This window comes from Aotus nancymaae, unplaced genomic scaffold (assembly GCF_030222135.1).
Source record: "Aotus nancymaae isolate 86718 unplaced genomic scaffold, 86718_ANA_hifiasm-v0.15.2.pri h1tg000049l, whole genome shotgun sequence".
NCBI classification, from domain to species: domain Eukaryota; kingdom Metazoa; phylum Chordata; class Mammalia; order Primates; family Aotidae; genus Aotus; species Aotus nancymaae.
Window position 1 is genome coordinate 22,264,343 of NW_026988463.1, and position 19,085 is coordinate 22,283,427.

Genomic DNA, 19,085 nt, shown 5'->3' on the forward strand with positions numbered 1-19,085 from the left:
TGGGTCTCACTCCACTTAAGACCTAATTCCTGTCTTCAAGCATGTCCCAGGGAAGTAGGAGACTAAGGCAAGGATGAAAAAACAGACTCATATTAGTGCTAAAGGGGGTTTCTGTACAAAACGTCCATCTTCGAGCCCCTTAGTTAGCTGGACAGCACTCTTAGGGTGAAAACAAAAGTCCTTGTCAGGGCCCTCCCTGTCATCCTTCAAATCCCAGCTCAGTAGCTTCAAGGAAGCCTTCTCTTCTATGTCAACCCCCACTCTATTAGGCCTGTTTCTACAAAAACTACAAAAATTAGCCAAGTGTGGTTGTGTGCACCTGTAGTCCCAGCTACTGCAGAGGCTGAGGCAGGAGGATCACTTGAACCTGGGAGGCTGAGGCTGCAGTGAGCAGAGATCGTACCATTGCACTCCAGCCTGGGTGACAGAATGAGACCCTATCTCCAAAAAAAATATTTTTTTGGTTAACTTGTGCTCTCCTGTAACCTGCCAGCTTCTGTCTTGATGTACGGCTAGATCTCCACATTCCTTATCTCCCCTCCTGACTGGGAGCTCTTTGAGGGGAGGACACGTCCACACATTCATACAATGTCTAGTTCAGTGCCTTTCACACAAGATGTACCCACTGGAGGCAGCATCATGAGGGGTTGTGAGTGCAGAGTCTGGAACCAAGTGACTGGGGTTCAGATCCTGGCTTTGCAGCAACTTAGCTGAGTGACCACTGGCAAGTTACTAACCCTTTCTGAGCTTCAACTTTCTTATCTTTAGAAAGGAGAGGATGATTATACCTGTCACACTGAGTTTTTTAACGGGATAAATAAGACAAAAGATGTAAAGCATTCAGCTCATCACATAGTAAGTACCCAAGAGAGCTTAATTTTTTTATTGTTGTTGTTATCAATTAGGCACTCCCACATTTGATAAATGCACATATGACTGTTATATGTAAGATCACAGTTCTGTATGCTGTATGCAGGATTTTTTAAAATAGCGAGTTAAATGTTTGTTATATGGCCAGCATCATGTTAGACACGCTATAGATGTGTCCTTGCTTAATGCTCTATGGGAAAGTGAAAAATGTCCCCTCTATGGGTGAAGAGAAGGGCCAAAATTAGTTTAAATAACTGCTCAGTGTTGCAATTATTTAACACTGGGCAACAAGACTTGAATAGTGCAACAAGACTTGAAATACTGTATTGACTTAAAAGGTGGAATCTTCGTTTCACTCTCCCACCACCTCTTCTCCTGGCTTTATGGCCCCTCACAACAGGTTTGCAACTTTTGACAGCAAGTCACCTTTTATATTGTGACTCAGCCATAGCAACATATAAATATAACCAAAACATATATTCCACGAAAAGTACTTAAGGGTGTTCTGTGCAGCATGCACTGATAATTTCCATTTCATCATTACATTCTCTTTCTTTCTCTTTTTTCAGACAGAGTCTAGCTCTGTTGCCAGGCTGGAGTGCAGTGGCTTGATTTCGGCTCACTGCAACTTCCGCCTCCTGGGTTCAAGCTATTCCACTGCCTTAGCATCCTGAGTAGCTGCTGGGATTGCAGGCACATGCCACCATCCCCGACTAATTTTTTGCATTTTAGTAGAGATGGGGTTTCACCATGGCCAGGCTGGTCTCTATCTCCTGACCTCGTGATCCACCCTCCTCAGCCTCCCAAAGTGCTGGTATTACAAATGTGAGCCACCATGCCCAGCCTGCCTCTCTCTCTCTCTCTCTCTTTCTCTCTCTCTCTCCCCTTCCTTCCTTCCTTTCTTTCTTTCTCTTTCTTTCTTTCTTTTCTTTCTTTCTCTCTCCTTCCTTCCTTCCTTTGTCTTTCTTTCTTTCTCTTTCTTTTCTTTTCTTTCTCTCACTCTGTTGCCCAGGCTGGAGTGCAGTGGTGCCACCATGGCTCACTGTAGCCTCAAACTCCTGGACTTGAGTGATCCTCCTGCCTCAGCCTCCTGAGTGGCGGAGACTACAGGTGCTCACCATCATGCCTGGCTAATTTTTTATTTTTATTTTTATTTTTATTTTTTGTAGAGGCAGAGTCTGTCTTTGTTTCCCAGGCTGTTCTCAAACTCCTGACCTCAAGCGATCCTCCTGTCTTGGCCCTGCCAAAGTTCTGGGATTACAGGCACGAGCCACCATGCCTGACCTCTTTTTTCTTTTCTTTCTTTTTTTTTTTTTAAGTTGATCATGACCCACCAAATTGATTTAATGATCAATTAAAGTGAGATACAACTTGAGTTTGAAAAACACTGGTCTGGCTTAAATACTCAGGCAGTGCTGCCAGGACAGCTCATTTTCATCACATTTACAGTTTGCAGTCCTGTGTATGTTTCATTCCAGCCCCTCAGTCAGTCTGTTAGAGATTATTGAATATGTTATCCTCATTTTATAAATGAAGATATCAAGGCTCAGGGATATAAAATGGTCTTCCCAAGTCTCCCCAGCAGCCAGAAAATGCGGAGCCAGAGCTTTCATTCCAACCTTCTAACTACATGAATGGTGCTTTGGAGACCCAGTAATTCCTGCTGCCAAGGATCACCCATTTATTCACTTAATGTTATTGATGGCTCGCTTTGGCCAGGCATGATGCTGGGCTCTTGGTACACAGCAGTAAGCAAATTTGACATGTTCCTGGATTTGTGGAATGTTCAGTCATATCTGGCATTAGTCCATTTCTTTCAGCGTGAGACCCCCAACCTTTGTATTAGCCTATGTGACCTTACATGATGAGTCCCTTAGCACTGCCCCGGGGTCATCTTCTGCCCTGTCTCCCTCCTTCTTTCTTCTCCATATCGGGTGTGCTCGAGCCTCAGGGCCTTTGCTCAGCCTGTTTCCTCTGCCTGGTAAGCTCTCACTCCAGATACCTGCATAGCTGCTTCCGTCATCTCCTTCAAGTCTTTGCTGAAGCACCTTCTTCTAAATAAGATGTATCCTGAATACTTTACTGAAACTGAAACTCCTTTCTCCCATCTCATTTAGCTGGTACTCACAATCCTCCATACATTGCTCTGTTTTTTTTTTCCCCATAGCACTTTTTAATCTTTTAAACTTTTATTTATTTATTTATTTATTTAGAGGCAGAGTCTCACTCTGTTGCCCAGGCTGGAGTGCAGTGGTATGATCTTGGCTCGCTGCAGCCTCCACCTCCCAGGTTCAAGTGATTCTCCTGCATCAGCCTCCTGAGTAGCTGGGACTACAGGCACACACCATCATGCCCAGCTAATTTTTATATCTGTTTTTTTCAGTAGAGATGGGGTTTCACTATGTTGGACAGGCTGGTCTTGAACTCCTGACCTCAGGTGATCTGCCCACCTCAGTCTCCCAAAGTGCTGGGATTACAGGCATGAACCACTATACCTGGCTATCTTAACATTCTATAAACTTTATTATGTTTAGCATTTATTGTCTTTATCTGTGTCCACCTACTATAATGAAAGGTAAAGGCAGGGGATTTTGTTGGTTTGTTCACTGCTCTATCCTCAGCACCCATCTATAACCTGGTACCTAGTAGGACTCTATAAATATTTTTTCACTTGAATGCGTAGATGAGATAAATAATCATTAAGTTCAAAATATAATTAACGAATTATGATGTGGTCAGAGGTTAAAAAAAAAGAAAAGGAACAAAAAGTCTCACAAGGCTTCATAAAAGAGTATAACATCAGGCCTAATTTAGATTGGGTGGGTTAGAGGAAGTGACTTTTTTAGGTTGAGAACATAAGAGGGACTTCAGTTCCCAAATTAGTTAGTGCAGACCCTGCCATTGCAAGCCAAAGGAACATAGTGTAAAGGAGAGGTTTAACCCAAGCAGAAGTCTTTAAGAAGAGATAAAGTGATTCATTCATTTAGCAAACACCCTCTGATGGAAGGAGAGAAGCATGTCACATATTGGTGTTGCCCAAGGACCAAAACACACATCTGTTTTATTTAATCTCAGCGTCACTGAGGTTCCACTATTACCTCCTCTTGACAGACGAGGAAACCCAGGTGTTGAAGAACTTCTCCAAATGCATCCAGCTATTAAGAGACAGAGCTGGATTTCCAAATAAAGTGTCTTTGGCACCAAAGTTTATGCCCTTTCACTCTCTGAGCACCTACTGTGTGCTAGTTGTGCTCTCAGAAACAGGGGTTACACAGCCAGGAAGGACAGAGCCCCCGACTTGAAGGAGTTCACAATATCCCTAGAGAGACATGCTGAAAAACTTCCCTGATTAGGACACAGATTTTTTTCTGGCCCCAGTTCTTTTCCTTCTGGACATGCCATCCTAGGCTACTGTTTTTCAGACCTTGATAATTCATATTTTTGTTTCTGATAGCCACTGTTATCTATTGGTGAGTACCTCAGAATTCAGTGGCTTAAAACAATAGGCACTTATTATCTCACAGTTTCTGTGGGACGGGAATTTGGGAGTACGTTACCTAAGTGATCTGGCTCCGCATCTCAAAGGAAGCTCCAGTCAGACTGTCAGCTGGAATTTCAGTCATCTGATGGCATGTCTGGGGCAGAAGGATCTGTTTCCATGGTGATTCACTCACAGGACTGGAGTTAGTGCTGGCTGTTGGCAGGAGGCCTCAGTTCTTTGCCAAATGTACCTTTCCATAGTACTGCTTGAGTATCCTCATGGCATGGCGGCAGGCTTCCCCAAAAGCAAGTGATCTGAGAGAGAGCAAGGTGGAAGCAGTAAGGTCTTTTATGCCCTACTCCTGGAAGTCATACATTGTCATTTTTGCAATATCCAGTGGGTTACACAGGTCAGTCCTATTCATTATGGAAAGGTATGACACAAGAACGTATATACCAAGAGATTGAAAAATCATTGGGGGCCCATCATAAAGGCTGGCTACTACAGCTACCTATCATCTGTAACATTATTTGCTTAATATTTTCCACCTTTTGTTAAAATCAGCCTTATCCTAAACAGTAATATCAGTTAAGTCACAACATTGATATGCTAATTATATTTTCCAGCAAAAATGAATATAAGCTTATTATTATTATTATTAAGATGGAGTCTCACTCTGTCGCCTAGGCTGGAGTGCAGTGGCATGATCTTGGCTCACTGCAACATCCCCCTCCCGGGTTCAAGTGAGTCTCCTGCCTCGGCTTCCCGAATAGCTGGGATTACAGGTGCCTGCCACCGCATCTGGCTAATTTTTATATTATATATATATTTTTAGTAGAGATAGAGTTTTGCCATGTTGGCCAGGCTGGTCTTGAACTCCTGATCTTAGGTGATCTACCCACCTCGGCCTCCCAAAGTGCTGGGATTATAGGTGTGAGCCACCATGCCCTGCCAAAGTTGTAATTATTAATGAAAAGAAAAAAATCTGTGTATCACCTATGCTGGCTTGCATAGTTCCAATGACACAAATGTTACCCTTGGGGAAACAGCAAGCCCATCAAACAGGGATCTGTCAGAGAGTCCTGGTAGTTTTCATCTTAAATTCCAGCTCTTCCCCACTGTCGATCTGGAGCCCTAGAAGCTACACGATGCTAATGTTGCCTTTTGCTGTCCTCTTCCAGGACCGCCTGTACTTTGTGATGGAGTACGTGAATGGGGGCGACCTCATGTATCACATCCAGCAAGTCGGCCGGTTCAAGGAGCCCCATGCTGTGTAAGTGAGAACTAGTGCTGTGCTTTCTCCTTGGGATAAATGGGTAGGTTAGTGGTTCCTTTGGGTTGTTTTTTTGTTTTATTTTTGCCAGAGAGGGATTTTTAAACACCTTGGGCATCTTTGTTACAAATATTTGGCCAGGGAAGAAAGTTGTTCTGCTTAATATGAGATGCTTCTTTTTTTCCTGACACCAGCTAAGAACCTGAAGCTCAGCCAGGCACCATGGCTCATACCTGTAATCTTAGCATTTTGGGAGGCTGAGGTTAGAGGATCACTTGAGCTCAGGAATTGGAGACCAGCCTGGGTACCATGATGAGATCTCGTCTCTATAAAAAGCAAAAATCTCAGCTGGGCATGGTGGCGCACACCTGTAGTCTGCAAAACAAACAAACAAACAAATAAAACAAACTTGAAGCTCTAAAACCATGGCTGTTTTTTTAATTTCTAATTCATGTCCCTGAATGCTTAGAAAGGCCCTATATCTTCCTTGGGGATTGTCATTGTAAGTTTTATGTGTTCATTTGCTAATATTTATTGAGAACTTACTATGAGCCACGCCCTAAGTGCTTAACAAACATCGTCTCATTTAGCCCTGAGAATAACTCCGGGAGGGAGGTGTTACCATCTCTGCTTCACAAACAAGGAGATGGAGATGGAGTGTTTTGAAAGCTTGCTCAAAATCAAAGAGCTAGTAAGAAGCGGTTCCCGAATTCTGACCCTAGCTTTTCTCTGCCCATGTTCTTTACCTTATACCACTTTCCCTCTTAGATGCCTTCACTCCGAGGGGGTGAAGGATCAAGGTGCGTAGTGGCAATGGTGTGATTCCTGAAATGGGGAGACTGAATCTGGGTTGTTGGAAATGTGTTTCCTCTGCTGAGTCAGTTCCATCCCCTTCAGTTCAAATGGCAGCTACAGTCTCTTCAGAACACAGATCTCATCATGTCACTCCCCTGTTTGGGAACATGGCAAGTTATAGGAATTAGCAATGATAACCTCTCCTGGGGAGTTTGCAAAGATCTTATTGCCTCTCCAGAGAGCCCCCAGAGCTCATCTAGAAGCATTATATAGCATTTTATATGGCATTACTAGCATTTATATAGCATTATATAGCATTTTATGAGCTATATAGCTGACCATCCATGGGGACTTTAATGCCCTGCCCAGTTCAGCTTGCCTCCTCTCTTCCCACCTGGCCAGGTTGTGAGCACTGTGTTCTAATGGGATTTGCATTATTTTCGTGCTTCCAAATCAAGCCATTCATATCTCCTGGCATAACCTAGTATTAGCTTTTCTTTTACTTCTAGCATCTAATTGAGGCTGGGCATGGTGGCTCATGTCTGTAATCCCAGCACTTTGGGAGACCAAGGTGGGCGGATCACCTGAGGTCAGGAGTTTGAGACCAACCTGATCAACATGGAGAAACCCTGTCTCTACTAAAAATACAAAATTAGCTGGGTGTGGTGGTGCATGCCTGTAATCGCAGCTACTTGGAAGGCTGAGGCAGGAGAATCGCCTGAACGTGGGAGGTGGAGGGAGGTTGCGTTGAGCCAAGATGGCGCCATTGCACTCCAGCCTGGGCAACAAGAGCGAAACTCCATCTCAAAAACAAACAACAAAAAAAAATACAGTTCCCTAAAGCCCTGCCCAACCTTTGTGGCATAACTGGGCTCCCTAGGTCTCTTGAAACCTCTTTCTTTCTGGGTTGACCTTCAACACGAGGTTACACTTTGGACAGATGTCGTTTCTGATTCCCTCTTTGCCATTCCTTCACTATATAACTTGACCAAGTTAATCTCTCTTACCCTCAGTTTCCTCATTTGAGGAATGGGGAGATAATAGTAGGACTTACCTTACAGAATTATTATTAGGATTAAATCAGGTAATGCCTAAAATGATGCTAGGCAGATGGTTAACCTTCAGCAGATGTTAGCTGCTATTGTTAAGATAATTTAACTTGCTATATAGTCTGAACGTATAATTCAATCCTTTTGTGGGGGATGGGGGACAGGCTCTCACTCTGTTGCTCATACTGGAGTACAGTGGCCTTGATCATACCTCTTTACAGCCTTGATATCCTGGGCTCAAGCAATCCTCTTGCCTCAGCCTTCCGAGTAGCCGGGATCACAGGCGTGTGCCACCACACCTTTATGTTTTTTTCTTTTATTTTAAGTAGAGGCAAGTTCTCGCTATGTTGCCCAGCCAGTGAAACTATAATTCTCCACCCAGTTCATCATGTTCCATGGCTCCCTCTTCACTATGTAATTGCTGAACTTCTGCCTATGCCCTATTTGTCCTTAAGGCATCCCCATCACCCTCTAAAGCACCCTGTTCATCCATCCATACTCGCAGCATCTTATGAGCTATGTAGCTGACCATCCACGGGGACTTTAATGCCCCGCACCTAGTTCAATGTTGTATTGAATTCTGAGCACTGCCAAGCATATGGTGTCCTTGAGTTTCTCCATTGCTTTGTTTTTTAATTTCAGATTTTACGCTGCAGAAATTGCAATCGGTCTGTTCTTCTTACAGAGTAAGGGCATCATTTACCGGTAAGTGAACACTGCTGTACTTTCCATCTCTTCATCTCCCTCAGCTCCTCCCTTCCCTGCCTCTTTCTTCAGCCGCTTTTAAAATTAGAATCCATGGTGGGGGAGGAATCCTCCAGAACTAACTTGGGCATGTGTTCTGCCAGGCAGCATCGCCCACTGCCCTGGCAAAGTTTGGGCAGCTCTATGTGGTGGTAGAAAATCTCGACGGACTGTGTCACCAGTGATGGTTCAGAGCCTCAAACAGGAGACCGTTTGCTCTAAGAGGAGGAGACTCATGGAGAGGACCCCAGTACTTCTTTGTCTTGCCTGTGGACCCTACATTTAGGGAGCAGGCAAAGAAATTTGACTGGCAGAATGTGATGGGTTATATTATTATAAAACTTTTTTTTTTTTTTTTTTTTTTTGCTATGTAACTACAACTTGGAAATGGATCTGTGAGTAGCTGCCCTGAAAGACAGGATTAGGTTCAGGACTTGGCATTTGCTGGTTTTTGGAGGAGCAAATGGATGATCATAGCTGCATGAGTCATACCATTTTATATTTCATGCAAGGCAGATGATTGCACCCGAGGCTGCTATTTGTCAGCGAGTCCGGGGTGTACAATTCTCCTTGTACTACGTCCATGCAAATGGCTTAACCAGTGCAGGCTTGGGCTAGTGCGTTATGCAAGAGAGGCTGCAAGGCACAAGGCTTCCAAATGGCACTTGGCACCGGTGGGGGTCTCTTTCAAAGATCGTGAAGAACCACAAAAGTCTATCTTATTCATATGTTTGACACATATTTATCAAATCCTACTATATTCTAGACACTCTTCTGGGTGGTGGGCATACAGAAGTGAATAAAACAGATGAAACCCCTGCTTCTGTGGACTTTATCTTCTCCTGGTGGGAGACAGATAAGTAAATCATAAAAATATAGTCTGCCAAGTAGTGATAATGGAGATAAGTCAAGAAGGGAGGGTGCTGGTGTGTACTGGCTGTTGGAAGGTTCCCTCTCATTCTGTAGAGAGCATGGTGACAAGGGCCTGGAGAGCTAGGGGTGACTTCAGTGTTCTGGGCATTTTAGTGTAACTGCAGGATATGGGATTAAAAGACATGAGGGGGCTGGGCACAGTAGCTCACACCTGTAATCCCAATGCTTTGGGAGGTTGAGGCAGGAGGAATGCTTCAAGCTAGGAGTCCCAGACCAGCCTAAGCAATAAAATTATCCAGGTGTGGTGGTGCATGCCTACAGATCTAGCTACTCAGGAGTCTGAGGTGGGAGGATCAACTGAGCCCAGGAGTTCAAGGATGCAGTGAGCTATGATCATACTGCTGTACTCCAGCCTGCATGATGGTGGGAGGGGGGTGTGGGAAGTGGGGGCCTTGTCGGAGGGGGAAGGATGACCTTATTCTGACTGCACAAAGTCCCTGCCATTCCTATTTTCTCCTAATGATGGAGGGAGGAAGGTCAAGAAGAGGAGTGGTTTTACTTGGCATGTGAGTGATCCTAGTGAAAGTGTAAAAATAGAAGAAGAATTTAGAAGCTGAGGCAAGAGGATCACTTGAGCCCAGGAGTTCGAAACTGCAGTGAGCCATGATTGCGCCACTGCACTCCAGCCTGGGCAACAGAGCAAGACCCTGTCTATAAAAAAAGAAGAATTTAAATTTTAAATAGTATGATCATTCTGCCCATGCCCATGTTTGCCCGCAATGAACACATGTCACTTGTGTACATGAAATGGCACGTGGAAATCCTCTAATTCCCTTAGCTTCCCTTTTGACTCTCATAGTGACAGCATCTTTTTGTGCTGAACATAATTCTGGTGTTGAAAAGTACACATTATCTTCCATATGACATGATCCTCAAATTCAAGCCGATGACTTCAGCTGATGCTTAACCAAAGACACAGGGATCATGGGTGATTTTTCACTCCACATGATTTTCAACTTGGGTGCTGACATTAGGACCTAACTCCTATGTGGGATGTGCCTCTACTAAAATAGAACTAACTGGGTTCTTGAGAAGATTAAATATGGAACTACAAGTTTATTGGAAGAAAATCCAGTCCCAGTGTAGGAAACAGGAGAGGAAATAATTAGAGTTCCAATCAAATGAGTTGCAAATCAGGGCTAGTTTCTAATCAATCAGGAAGCTGCACTGGGATCTGGGATCCATGGATCCAGGTCACTAGCCAGGCAGGTGATAAAATTCTAAGATTAGCATTTCAGGTGCTAAGATGATACCTACTTCAAAGCTCTTTTCCCTAAACTAACTACACACTCTCCCTTTCATCCTCCACTATTAATATGGTCTTTAAAGGAATATTTATCAATCTTTTAAGCCAGTCTGTATCCGAACTCTTTTGTGTACGTGTAAGAACAGAATCAATCTCCTACTCTAAAGATTGAAAACAACAGATACTCATTTCACAGCCTCCCTGTAGCCAGGGCAGGCACACAACCCAAGCTCTGACACTTGCTCACACTTACTCAAGAACTTGAATCAGAAACTAGTAGCCAAGGAACCAGAAAGCGTAGAATCAAGAATGGCCATAGTAATTATCAGTAGCTACTTTCCAGAGGCAAGAGGAGAAGAGGGTCTTAGCAGCAATAGGCAGAGTCCAGCATTGGGGCTTTATGGTCAAGGGGTGCTGCCTGTGTCCCATGGCAGCTTGGGTGGTAGTGTCACCGGACCAGCTCTGAGCTGCAGTTAGGCATCGTTTCTGGCTGTATAGGCTTTTAATCTGGTTCTTCAGTCTCCTCAAAGATTCCATGAGCTCCCCAATATTCTTTGATGAATTCTTTTTCAGGTAAAAATCATCGCAGTTGGTTTTTATTGCTTACCCTCCAGAACACTGATGGAAACAGAGTTCTTGAAATTGATAGTCAAATGGAAATGGAAAAAAATAAATTACTTGACAAAAGATGTATGGCTTTATCATTTCATAGAGATTGCTTTCATAGTGGTAAAGCCTTTTAAGATGTTACAAATCACTGCCTCTTTCATTTAAATCTCTACTTAATTGAACAGTTCTTAAGTAAAGAGGATGAAGGATTATGTTAGACTTGCCATCTTTAAGGAATTGGAGATGTTAGATTAGGGGCTGAGGAGGAAAAAAGATTCTTCCTATCAAACTTAGTGTCAGGTTTACCGACCACCATCTCTGGAATGTGTGTTGGTTTTGCCCTTGATGGTTTTCTGAAAATGAAAATAATTGCTCCATCCATCTTTTGAAGCAAAAATGAGGATTTATTACATAGAACAAAAGATTAGGGTGTGATATCAAAATACTGCTATGTGACAGTGAAGATGACAGAGGTGCCCTCCAGCCTCAGGACTGCCCGACTCTTGGCACCTGAAGCTTCTTTTCTATAATAGATGAAGATTTTATCACTTCCCTAGTCTACGCAGCTGCCTGCTTCTGAGCATGCAGTCAAGCTGAAGGGATGTCATTTGTCACTATTAGAGAAATCACATATAGACCTACCTAGTAAGTTTAGATGAAAGAAACTGCGGTAAAGCCTGGGTTTTCTGAGTTCCAAACTTTCACTCAAATCACAGTGGCTTGTAGATGAGCATGAAGGCTGGATATGAGCAGGACCATGGACAGCGCCAAAGGTAGGGCATGTTGGGATTGGCAAACATCAGTGGGTGGGTACAAGTGGACATACCCCTCCCCTTGAGTAAGGAGACCTCACAGACACAGATAGGAGATGCCAGGATATAGTTTTCGGATTGTATTCTTTTAGTTGGAAATGATGACAGCAACTCAATTCAAAGTAACTTAGGTTAAAAGAGGCATTTATTGGCTGGCATAACTTAAAAGTCCAGGCACAGATCTGACTTTAGGCCTGGATAAATGCAGAAGCTCAAGTGATGTTATGCGGGCACACTTTATCACCCTCCCTCTAGGCTCTACTTTCTCTGTACTAGATTTCTTCTCTCCGTCTGGTGACCCCTGGAGTTTCTAGACTTGCTTAATACCACCTGAGCAACCCCAATGTAAAATGCACTTATCCCTTTCCTGATTGTGCCAGCCAGAGTGCCAGTACTAATACTTAATAGCTTTGATTGGCTCAGATTGGATCACATGCCCATTCCTGAATCAATCGCTGTGACCAGCAGGACGAAGTATTTCCACTGGACAGGCCAGGCACACATGACTACTCCTGGAGCTAGCACCACTCATGTTACATGAAAGAATTGGGGGAGGGTGGTTCTTCAAAGGAATATTAGAATGCTGTCATCACAAAATAGAATAGGCAGGACCACAGATGCCCACTAGCCCAATCAAGATGACCAAAGGGAAAGATCTGAATTAAGCAATAGATCCCCCTACCTCTCAGGAAATCAGACTTCCCCATTTTCTATTAGGACTGGGACCATCTGACCCATAGCTCAGCCTTGCTCACTGGTACTGAAATACAAAGCATTGACATTGGAGTCAGTGTTTGGGGAGGAGGAAAGTGTATTGACATTGGAGAAATCTTGTGTGCTAAAGACCTACAAGTGCTCCCCAAAATATCAAGCTCTTCTCATCAACACAGATGAAAATAAAAGAGAATACAGCACATATCCTTTAGGTTAGAGCTCAAATGTCACTGCCTTAGAAAGGTCCTTTCTGACTGACACCTTGTTTAAAGTGACTTCCTCCAATCTCTATCTCATGTCCTCTTTATTTTCTTCATACCACTCATCAGAATCTATAATAATCATACTTATAAACTAATTGTTATCTTTTTCCCTGCACTGAAATTTAATCTGAAGAACAGGAGGCTTGTTTATGTTGTTTATAGCTACATACTATAGCCGGCTCCAGACACAGTGCTTGTCACATAGTAATTGTGCAAGAAACATTTTTTGATTCAAAGAATCAGTGGAAACTCCTGGGCCATGTCAGTAGGTCATGGAACACTTAGCATTAAATATTTCTGTCAATCAGCTTTTTTCTTTGTAATCTTTAGAGATATTTAATATATATATATGATTCTGTGAAAAATATATTTTCTTACAAAATATAAGTGGTCTTTAAGTTGCAAAGGACAATTCTTGGAATTTTCCTGAATCCAAGAAGCCTCATGGATACTCTGCCCTTTGCTTAACTTTCTGTGGATCTCCCTCTTTTCAGAAGTGCTGTCGCTTTGTGTCCCTGTGAGACACTTGGCACAGTTGGCTCTGTAGAAAAAGAAGAGCACGGAGGTTTGTGGACCTCTTTTTATCTCCCTGCCAGATTGTAAGCTGTTGGAGGTCAAAGGCTGGTTTCTACTGAACTTGGTGCCCACACAACATCTAACACAGTGTTTTATGCATAACGAGTGGGTGTTGGTTGGCTTGAAATGCATAGCATTTAATTAAATCTCTAAATTATTATGTCTGCCATAGTGACCTAAAACTTGACAACGTGATGCTGGATTCTGAGGGGCACATCAAGATTGCTGATTTTGGCATGTGTAAGGAAAACATCTGGGATGGGGTGACAACCAAGACATTCTGTGGCACTCCAGACTACATCGCCCCCGAGGTGAGAGCTGCTGGGCACATGTGCACATTGCGGTGATGTACCCTCTGCTCCCCAGATGGCCGTGTGAGAGCTGGGAAGGGTCGAGGGTGGTACCCTGCAAGGGAACCTTGGGCAGATTCTTATTCTCTACTCTAAATCCTCCCTTTGAGATCACACATGCAAATTAATTTAGCACACATCCAGAAGCCCAAGCCCAAAATACATCAAGGTTTGGGAGAAAATTTAAATAAAACTCAAAAGAACCATCCAACACACATCAGTAAAATTCTTCATCAAACTGCTGTGGCTCACGGCCATGTGATACCGCCTAATTATGACATTGAAATGTTTGTTGAGAGAGAAAGAGCAGATCCCCTAGGCTGGCATATGACATGGGATCTGCATCCCGTATATGTCCCTCAGTAGGAAAATGGACAATAGCCCATGATTTATTTATAGCATGAAATACTACCAGGCACCAATTCAGAAAAGTGAGTTAGATGTATACGTACATATGAAAAGATCTTCAAGACACATTGTTAAGAGGAAAAAAATCAAGGTACAGAATGACAAATACAAGGCCAAGCGTGACAGCTCACACCTGTAATCCTAGCACCTTGGGAGGCAGAGGCAGCTGGATCACTTGAGCCCAGGAGTTCCAGACCAGCCTAGGCAACAAGGCGAGACCTTGTCTCTACAAAAATTAGCTGGGTGTGGTGGCATGTGCCTGTAGTCCCAGCTACTTGGGAGGCTGAGGTAAGAGAATCACCTGAGCCCCAGGAGGTCCAGGCTGCAGTGAACTGTGATTACACCACTGCACTCTAACCTGGGTGACACAGTGAGACCTGTCTCAAATTAAAAAAAAGACAAATACAATATGATACTAATTATGTATAAAACAGAAATACACAGAACACTGCTCTGTTTACAGTGAGTATGGATATATATATATATATATATATATGCACGTAAAAGCATACAAAAATCTGGAATATTTCAGACTGATTTTATAACACTGGTTACCTCTGAGGATAAGGGAATTGTAAAGAGAAATTTAGCTACTTCTGTATACTGCTGACATTTTTTACAAGGTACATGTATTTGTGTATTACTTGAGTAATAAAGTAATTCTTTAAAAATAATAAGGCTTCATTCAGAGCCAGTAAAGTTTTCCCTATGTGATATACTTTGGTCTATTATCATCTTGTTAATTAATTAGGATATCAGACACAGTCTATAACACAACTTCCTGGTATGCCATGGGTTCCATAATCTCTGGTTCTCAACTCTAACTGCAGTTTAGAGTCATGAGGGAGCTTTTACAATGTAGGATGCAGCTGAGGCATGGTGGCTTACCTCCATAATCTCAGTGCTTTGGGAGGCTGAGGCAAGAAGATTGCTTCAGGGTAGGAGTTTGAGACCAGTCTGGACAACATAGTTAGACCCTAATCTCTACAAAAAAATTCTTTAAAAGTTCGCCAGGTGCAGTAGCTCACATCTACTCTCTCAACTACTCAGGAAGATAAGGTGGGAGGATCCCTTGATCCCAGCACTCCATCATGCCACTGCACTCCAGCCTGGGTAACAGAGCAAGACTCTGTCTCAAAAAAAAAAAAAAAAAAAAAAGTCAGATGCCCAAGCATCACCCATTAGAGTCTCTGTAGGGTGAGGCCCAGGATCTGTGGTTCCCAGAAGTTCCTCATTGGTCATGATTCAGGCAAACACAAGAAACCCTGAACTGTATTGCTGGTGAAGTTGCCTCTCCCTCCAGCCCACAGATGGGAGGGATAAGCTGCAGGGCAGGCTTTGTCATGAGCTAACCACGTCACCTCTGGCAACTGCTCCGACATCCCAGGCTCTAGTTTCCTTTGTCAAAGGATTAACTTGTTGGGTTGTCAGGAGGATCAAATAAGACTTGAAGTACTTTAAAAGTGTGAAAACATTTTCAATGAGAAGTGTTCTAGAACGGTTTCCCTTCTTTGTCTTATGGGTTACTTCTCAGTGTGTATTTCATTCATTTGTAAGTGACAAGTAAAATTGTATACATTTATCATGTGCAAAATGTTCTGAAATACATATACATTGTGGAGTGGCTAAGTTGAGTCAATTAACACATTTACTATCTCACACGCTTGTTTTTTTTGTGGTAAGAACACTTAAAAATCCCTCTCAGCCATTTTCAATAATACAATAGATTTTTATTAAGTATAGTTACTGTGTTGTACGATAGATCTCTTGAATTTATTCCTCCTACTTAACTGAAATGTTGTATCCTTTAATCAACATCTCTGCATTTCTGATTTGGGAATGGAAATCAAAGTGGGAGATAGAGATCAAGAAATGACATTCACTTTACAGCCAAGTTTGCTCAAATAACCCTTTTTGAGTTAAACAAGCGGTAACTGAATTATAAAACATTCTAGGATTAGCTAACATTTTGAGGGCATAATATGTGAAAGCCACCTAATATCTCATTCATCCCCATATAACCCCATGATATAGCTATTATAGAAGTTAAGTAACTTCCTCCATGGTCACACAACCAGTAGACAACAGTCAGGATTCAAAGTCAGACTGCCTGACCCTCAGACTTCAGCCTTTAGCCTTTGCTGTATTACCTCTTAACCTCTGACGTGGTTAGTTTTATATCCCTACATACTGAAAGATGGAGAGGCATCTGACTCTTCTAGACTTTTCCGTGCTCTGGCAGTTTGGTAATATGAATCAAAAACTTCACAACCGTATATGCCATATGATCCACCAATTGTACATCTAAGAATTTATCCTAAGGAAATACTTGGACAGATGTCCAAATGTCTAATTACAAGAATATATGTTACAGCATTGAAGAAACCTAATCAACTGGAAATTTATAAGATACATTTTGACATATCCATTCAACAGAATGCTATGCAGAGATAAAAACTGATTATGTTCATATACAAATATTAAATTAGCAAGGAAAATTTAAGTGAATAAGAAGCTTTATTAAAGTTCTATTGCCCATAATCCCAGTGCTTTGGGAGGCCAAAGCAGGAAGATCGCTTGAGTTTGAGATCAGCCTGGGCAACATAGAGAGACCCCATCCCTACAAAAATTTAAATAATTAGCATGGTAGTGAGCGCCTGTAGTCCCAACTACACAGGAGGCTGAGAGGATTGCTTGAGTCCAGGAAGCCAAAGGCTTGAGTGATGAGCTATGATCTCGCCACTGCACTCCAGCCTGGGTGACAAAAAGAGACACTATGTCAAAAAAAAAAAAAAGAAAAAGAAAAAGAAGAAAAAGGTCCACATACTAAAGTGTTTATGTAAAGCACACACCTATGCACAGAGTTTATTATGTATTCAGAGAAAAGAGTATGGAATGAAGTAGACCAAATATTAGTCATAATTTTTCTCTTAATAAAGGACTATGGGTGATTTTCACTTTATTATCTTAGCTTGTCTATCTTTTATAAACAAAGTAAAATAGTAACAAATATTATTGCCTTTTAAACTTTGATTTTTTTATTTTTATTTTTTTTGAGATGGAGTTTCACTCTTGTTACCCAGTCTGGAGTGCAATGGCGTGATCTCGGCTCACCGCAACCTCCGCCTCCTGGGTTCAGGCAATTCTCCTGCCTCAGCCTCCTGAGTAGCTGGGATTACAGGCACACGCCACCATGCCCAGCTAATTTTTTGTATTTTTAGTAGAGACGGGGTTTCACCATGTTGACCAGGATGGTCTCGATCTCTTGACCTCGTGATCCACCCACCTCGGCCTCCCAAAGTGCTGGGATTACAGGCGTGAGCCACCGCATTTTTGATTTTTAATTATGTTTTAAAAGCATGTAACATAAAATGTACTATTTTAACCATTTCTAAGTGTACAGTTTAGTAGTGTTAAGTATACTTAACATTATTATATAAATGTTATAACTTTTACAATGAAGAGTAAAGGCAGTATTTCCTCTTAAAAGTTTCACGCTCACTGTTTTGAAAATAATAATAATAAATACTCTGTACTTAGTGCTTTGAAAAGGCAATGTGACAGCCACAGGTGTTTGCCCAGATGCAGGTGCCCCTGCGAAGCATGTCTGTCATTCCCCGAGTAGCTATTGTAAAGAAATAGCTCAGGTGGGCACTGGCCTTCTTGTAAAAGAAGAGTGGAATCTGTGTCCAGCAGAAACATGGACTGCAAACCTCCCTGATAGGATACCTTCTGTTTTCTAGATAATTGCTTATCAGCCCTATGGGAAGTCCGTGGATTGGTGGGCATTTGGAGTCCTGCTGTATGAAATGTTGGCTGGGCAGGTAATTGAATTTTAAGTGATCTCTAAGAAAAGTCTTCCCTACCCACCTCCACATGGTTTCTTTGGGAGAATGCATCCATTTGGTAACAGCTCACACATTGGAACCTCCATGACTTTCCCAGCCTTGGGGTCATGCAAGTCTATGGTTATTTGAAAGTCTGGGCATGTGGCTTCACTGTGGGCCCCAAGGAGGAGGGTCTGCCAGTTGAGGGGAGCTAGGGGGAGGGTTCAAGCAGGGATTCTTCTCCTCCCACCCTCCCCTATCACACAGGCACCCTTTGAAGGGGAAGATGAAGATGAGCTCTTCCAGTCCATCATGGAACACAACGTAGCCTATCCCAAGTCTATGTCCAAGGAAGCTGTGGCCATCTGCAAAGGGGTAAGTACATCTCTTAAAGCTGTGACCAGGACCACCACATACAGGCATGTGGGCTGTACCCTGCCAAAGAACATCCCACCAGAGGGGAACAGAGCCTGAACTCCACCCTTCACTCCACTTGCCAATGTGAGAGCCCTGACGTGGAGCTGCTACCTCCTGGAGGAGAGAGCCCTTTTTTCGTAATTTGCACAGGAGTGCCATAGAGAGCTGCCAGCAGCTGCGTCTTGCTGCTGGCTGGGCTGCAGTCTCTGAACCAGCACAGGGGAATGTTTATTGAATGAACGAGGTAGAAAGCACAGAGATTTCATCAAAGAGCTGGAAGTCATGGGAAAGGGCACAAGAGGTCTTTGGCACAACTCAGGCTATCTTGCCCTGCTCTGCTATATGTGTTTGGTTACTATTAAGAGCATGTAACTTTTGTTCTAAAAAATACCAGGCAGTTTTGAGATGAAGGGATTCTCCAGATAAGCGGACTGAAATTCAGTGTACTCAAAATCCCACTGTCCCCTCATCCCAACACACACACAAATGGCTAAAAGGGCATGTACGCTGGTACGTCTACGGTTTGGGCACAGGGCACCTGTGAAGAAAGCAGGACGTGTGTTTCTGAGGAAGGATTGTTTTGCGTCTTGTGTTAGACCAGGGTATACTCACAGTGACTTGTGTGAGATCCTAAAGATTAGTGACCCTCACCTTCGGAGCCATCAGGATAACCCAAAGTGCTTTTCCAGAATGCACATGTTTCAGCCTCACCCCAGAG

At 42.9% G+C, this 19,085-nt stretch overlaps 1 protein-coding gene across 2 annotated transcripts in view; it reads left to right on the top strand.

Moving 5' to 3' along the window:
- The window catches only part of PRKCB (protein kinase C beta), a 385,173-nt gene that overhangs the window by 330,118 nt on the left and 35,970 nt on the right, over window positions 1-19,085 (top strand). For both annotated transcript variants that reach the window (XM_012464746.2, XM_012464745.2), the window contains exons 11-15: window positions 5,533-5,624; window positions 8,111-8,173; window positions 13,538-13,676; window positions 17,867-17,947; window positions 18,218-18,325. In XM_012464746.2, coding sequence (XP_012320169.1) covers window positions 5,533-5,624; window positions 8,111-8,173; window positions 13,538-13,676; window positions 17,867-17,947; window positions 18,218-18,325 — 483 coding nt within the window. The remainder of the gene's footprint in view (window positions 1-5,532; window positions 5,625-8,110; window positions 8,174-13,537; window positions 13,677-17,866; window positions 17,948-18,217; window positions 18,326-19,085) is intronic.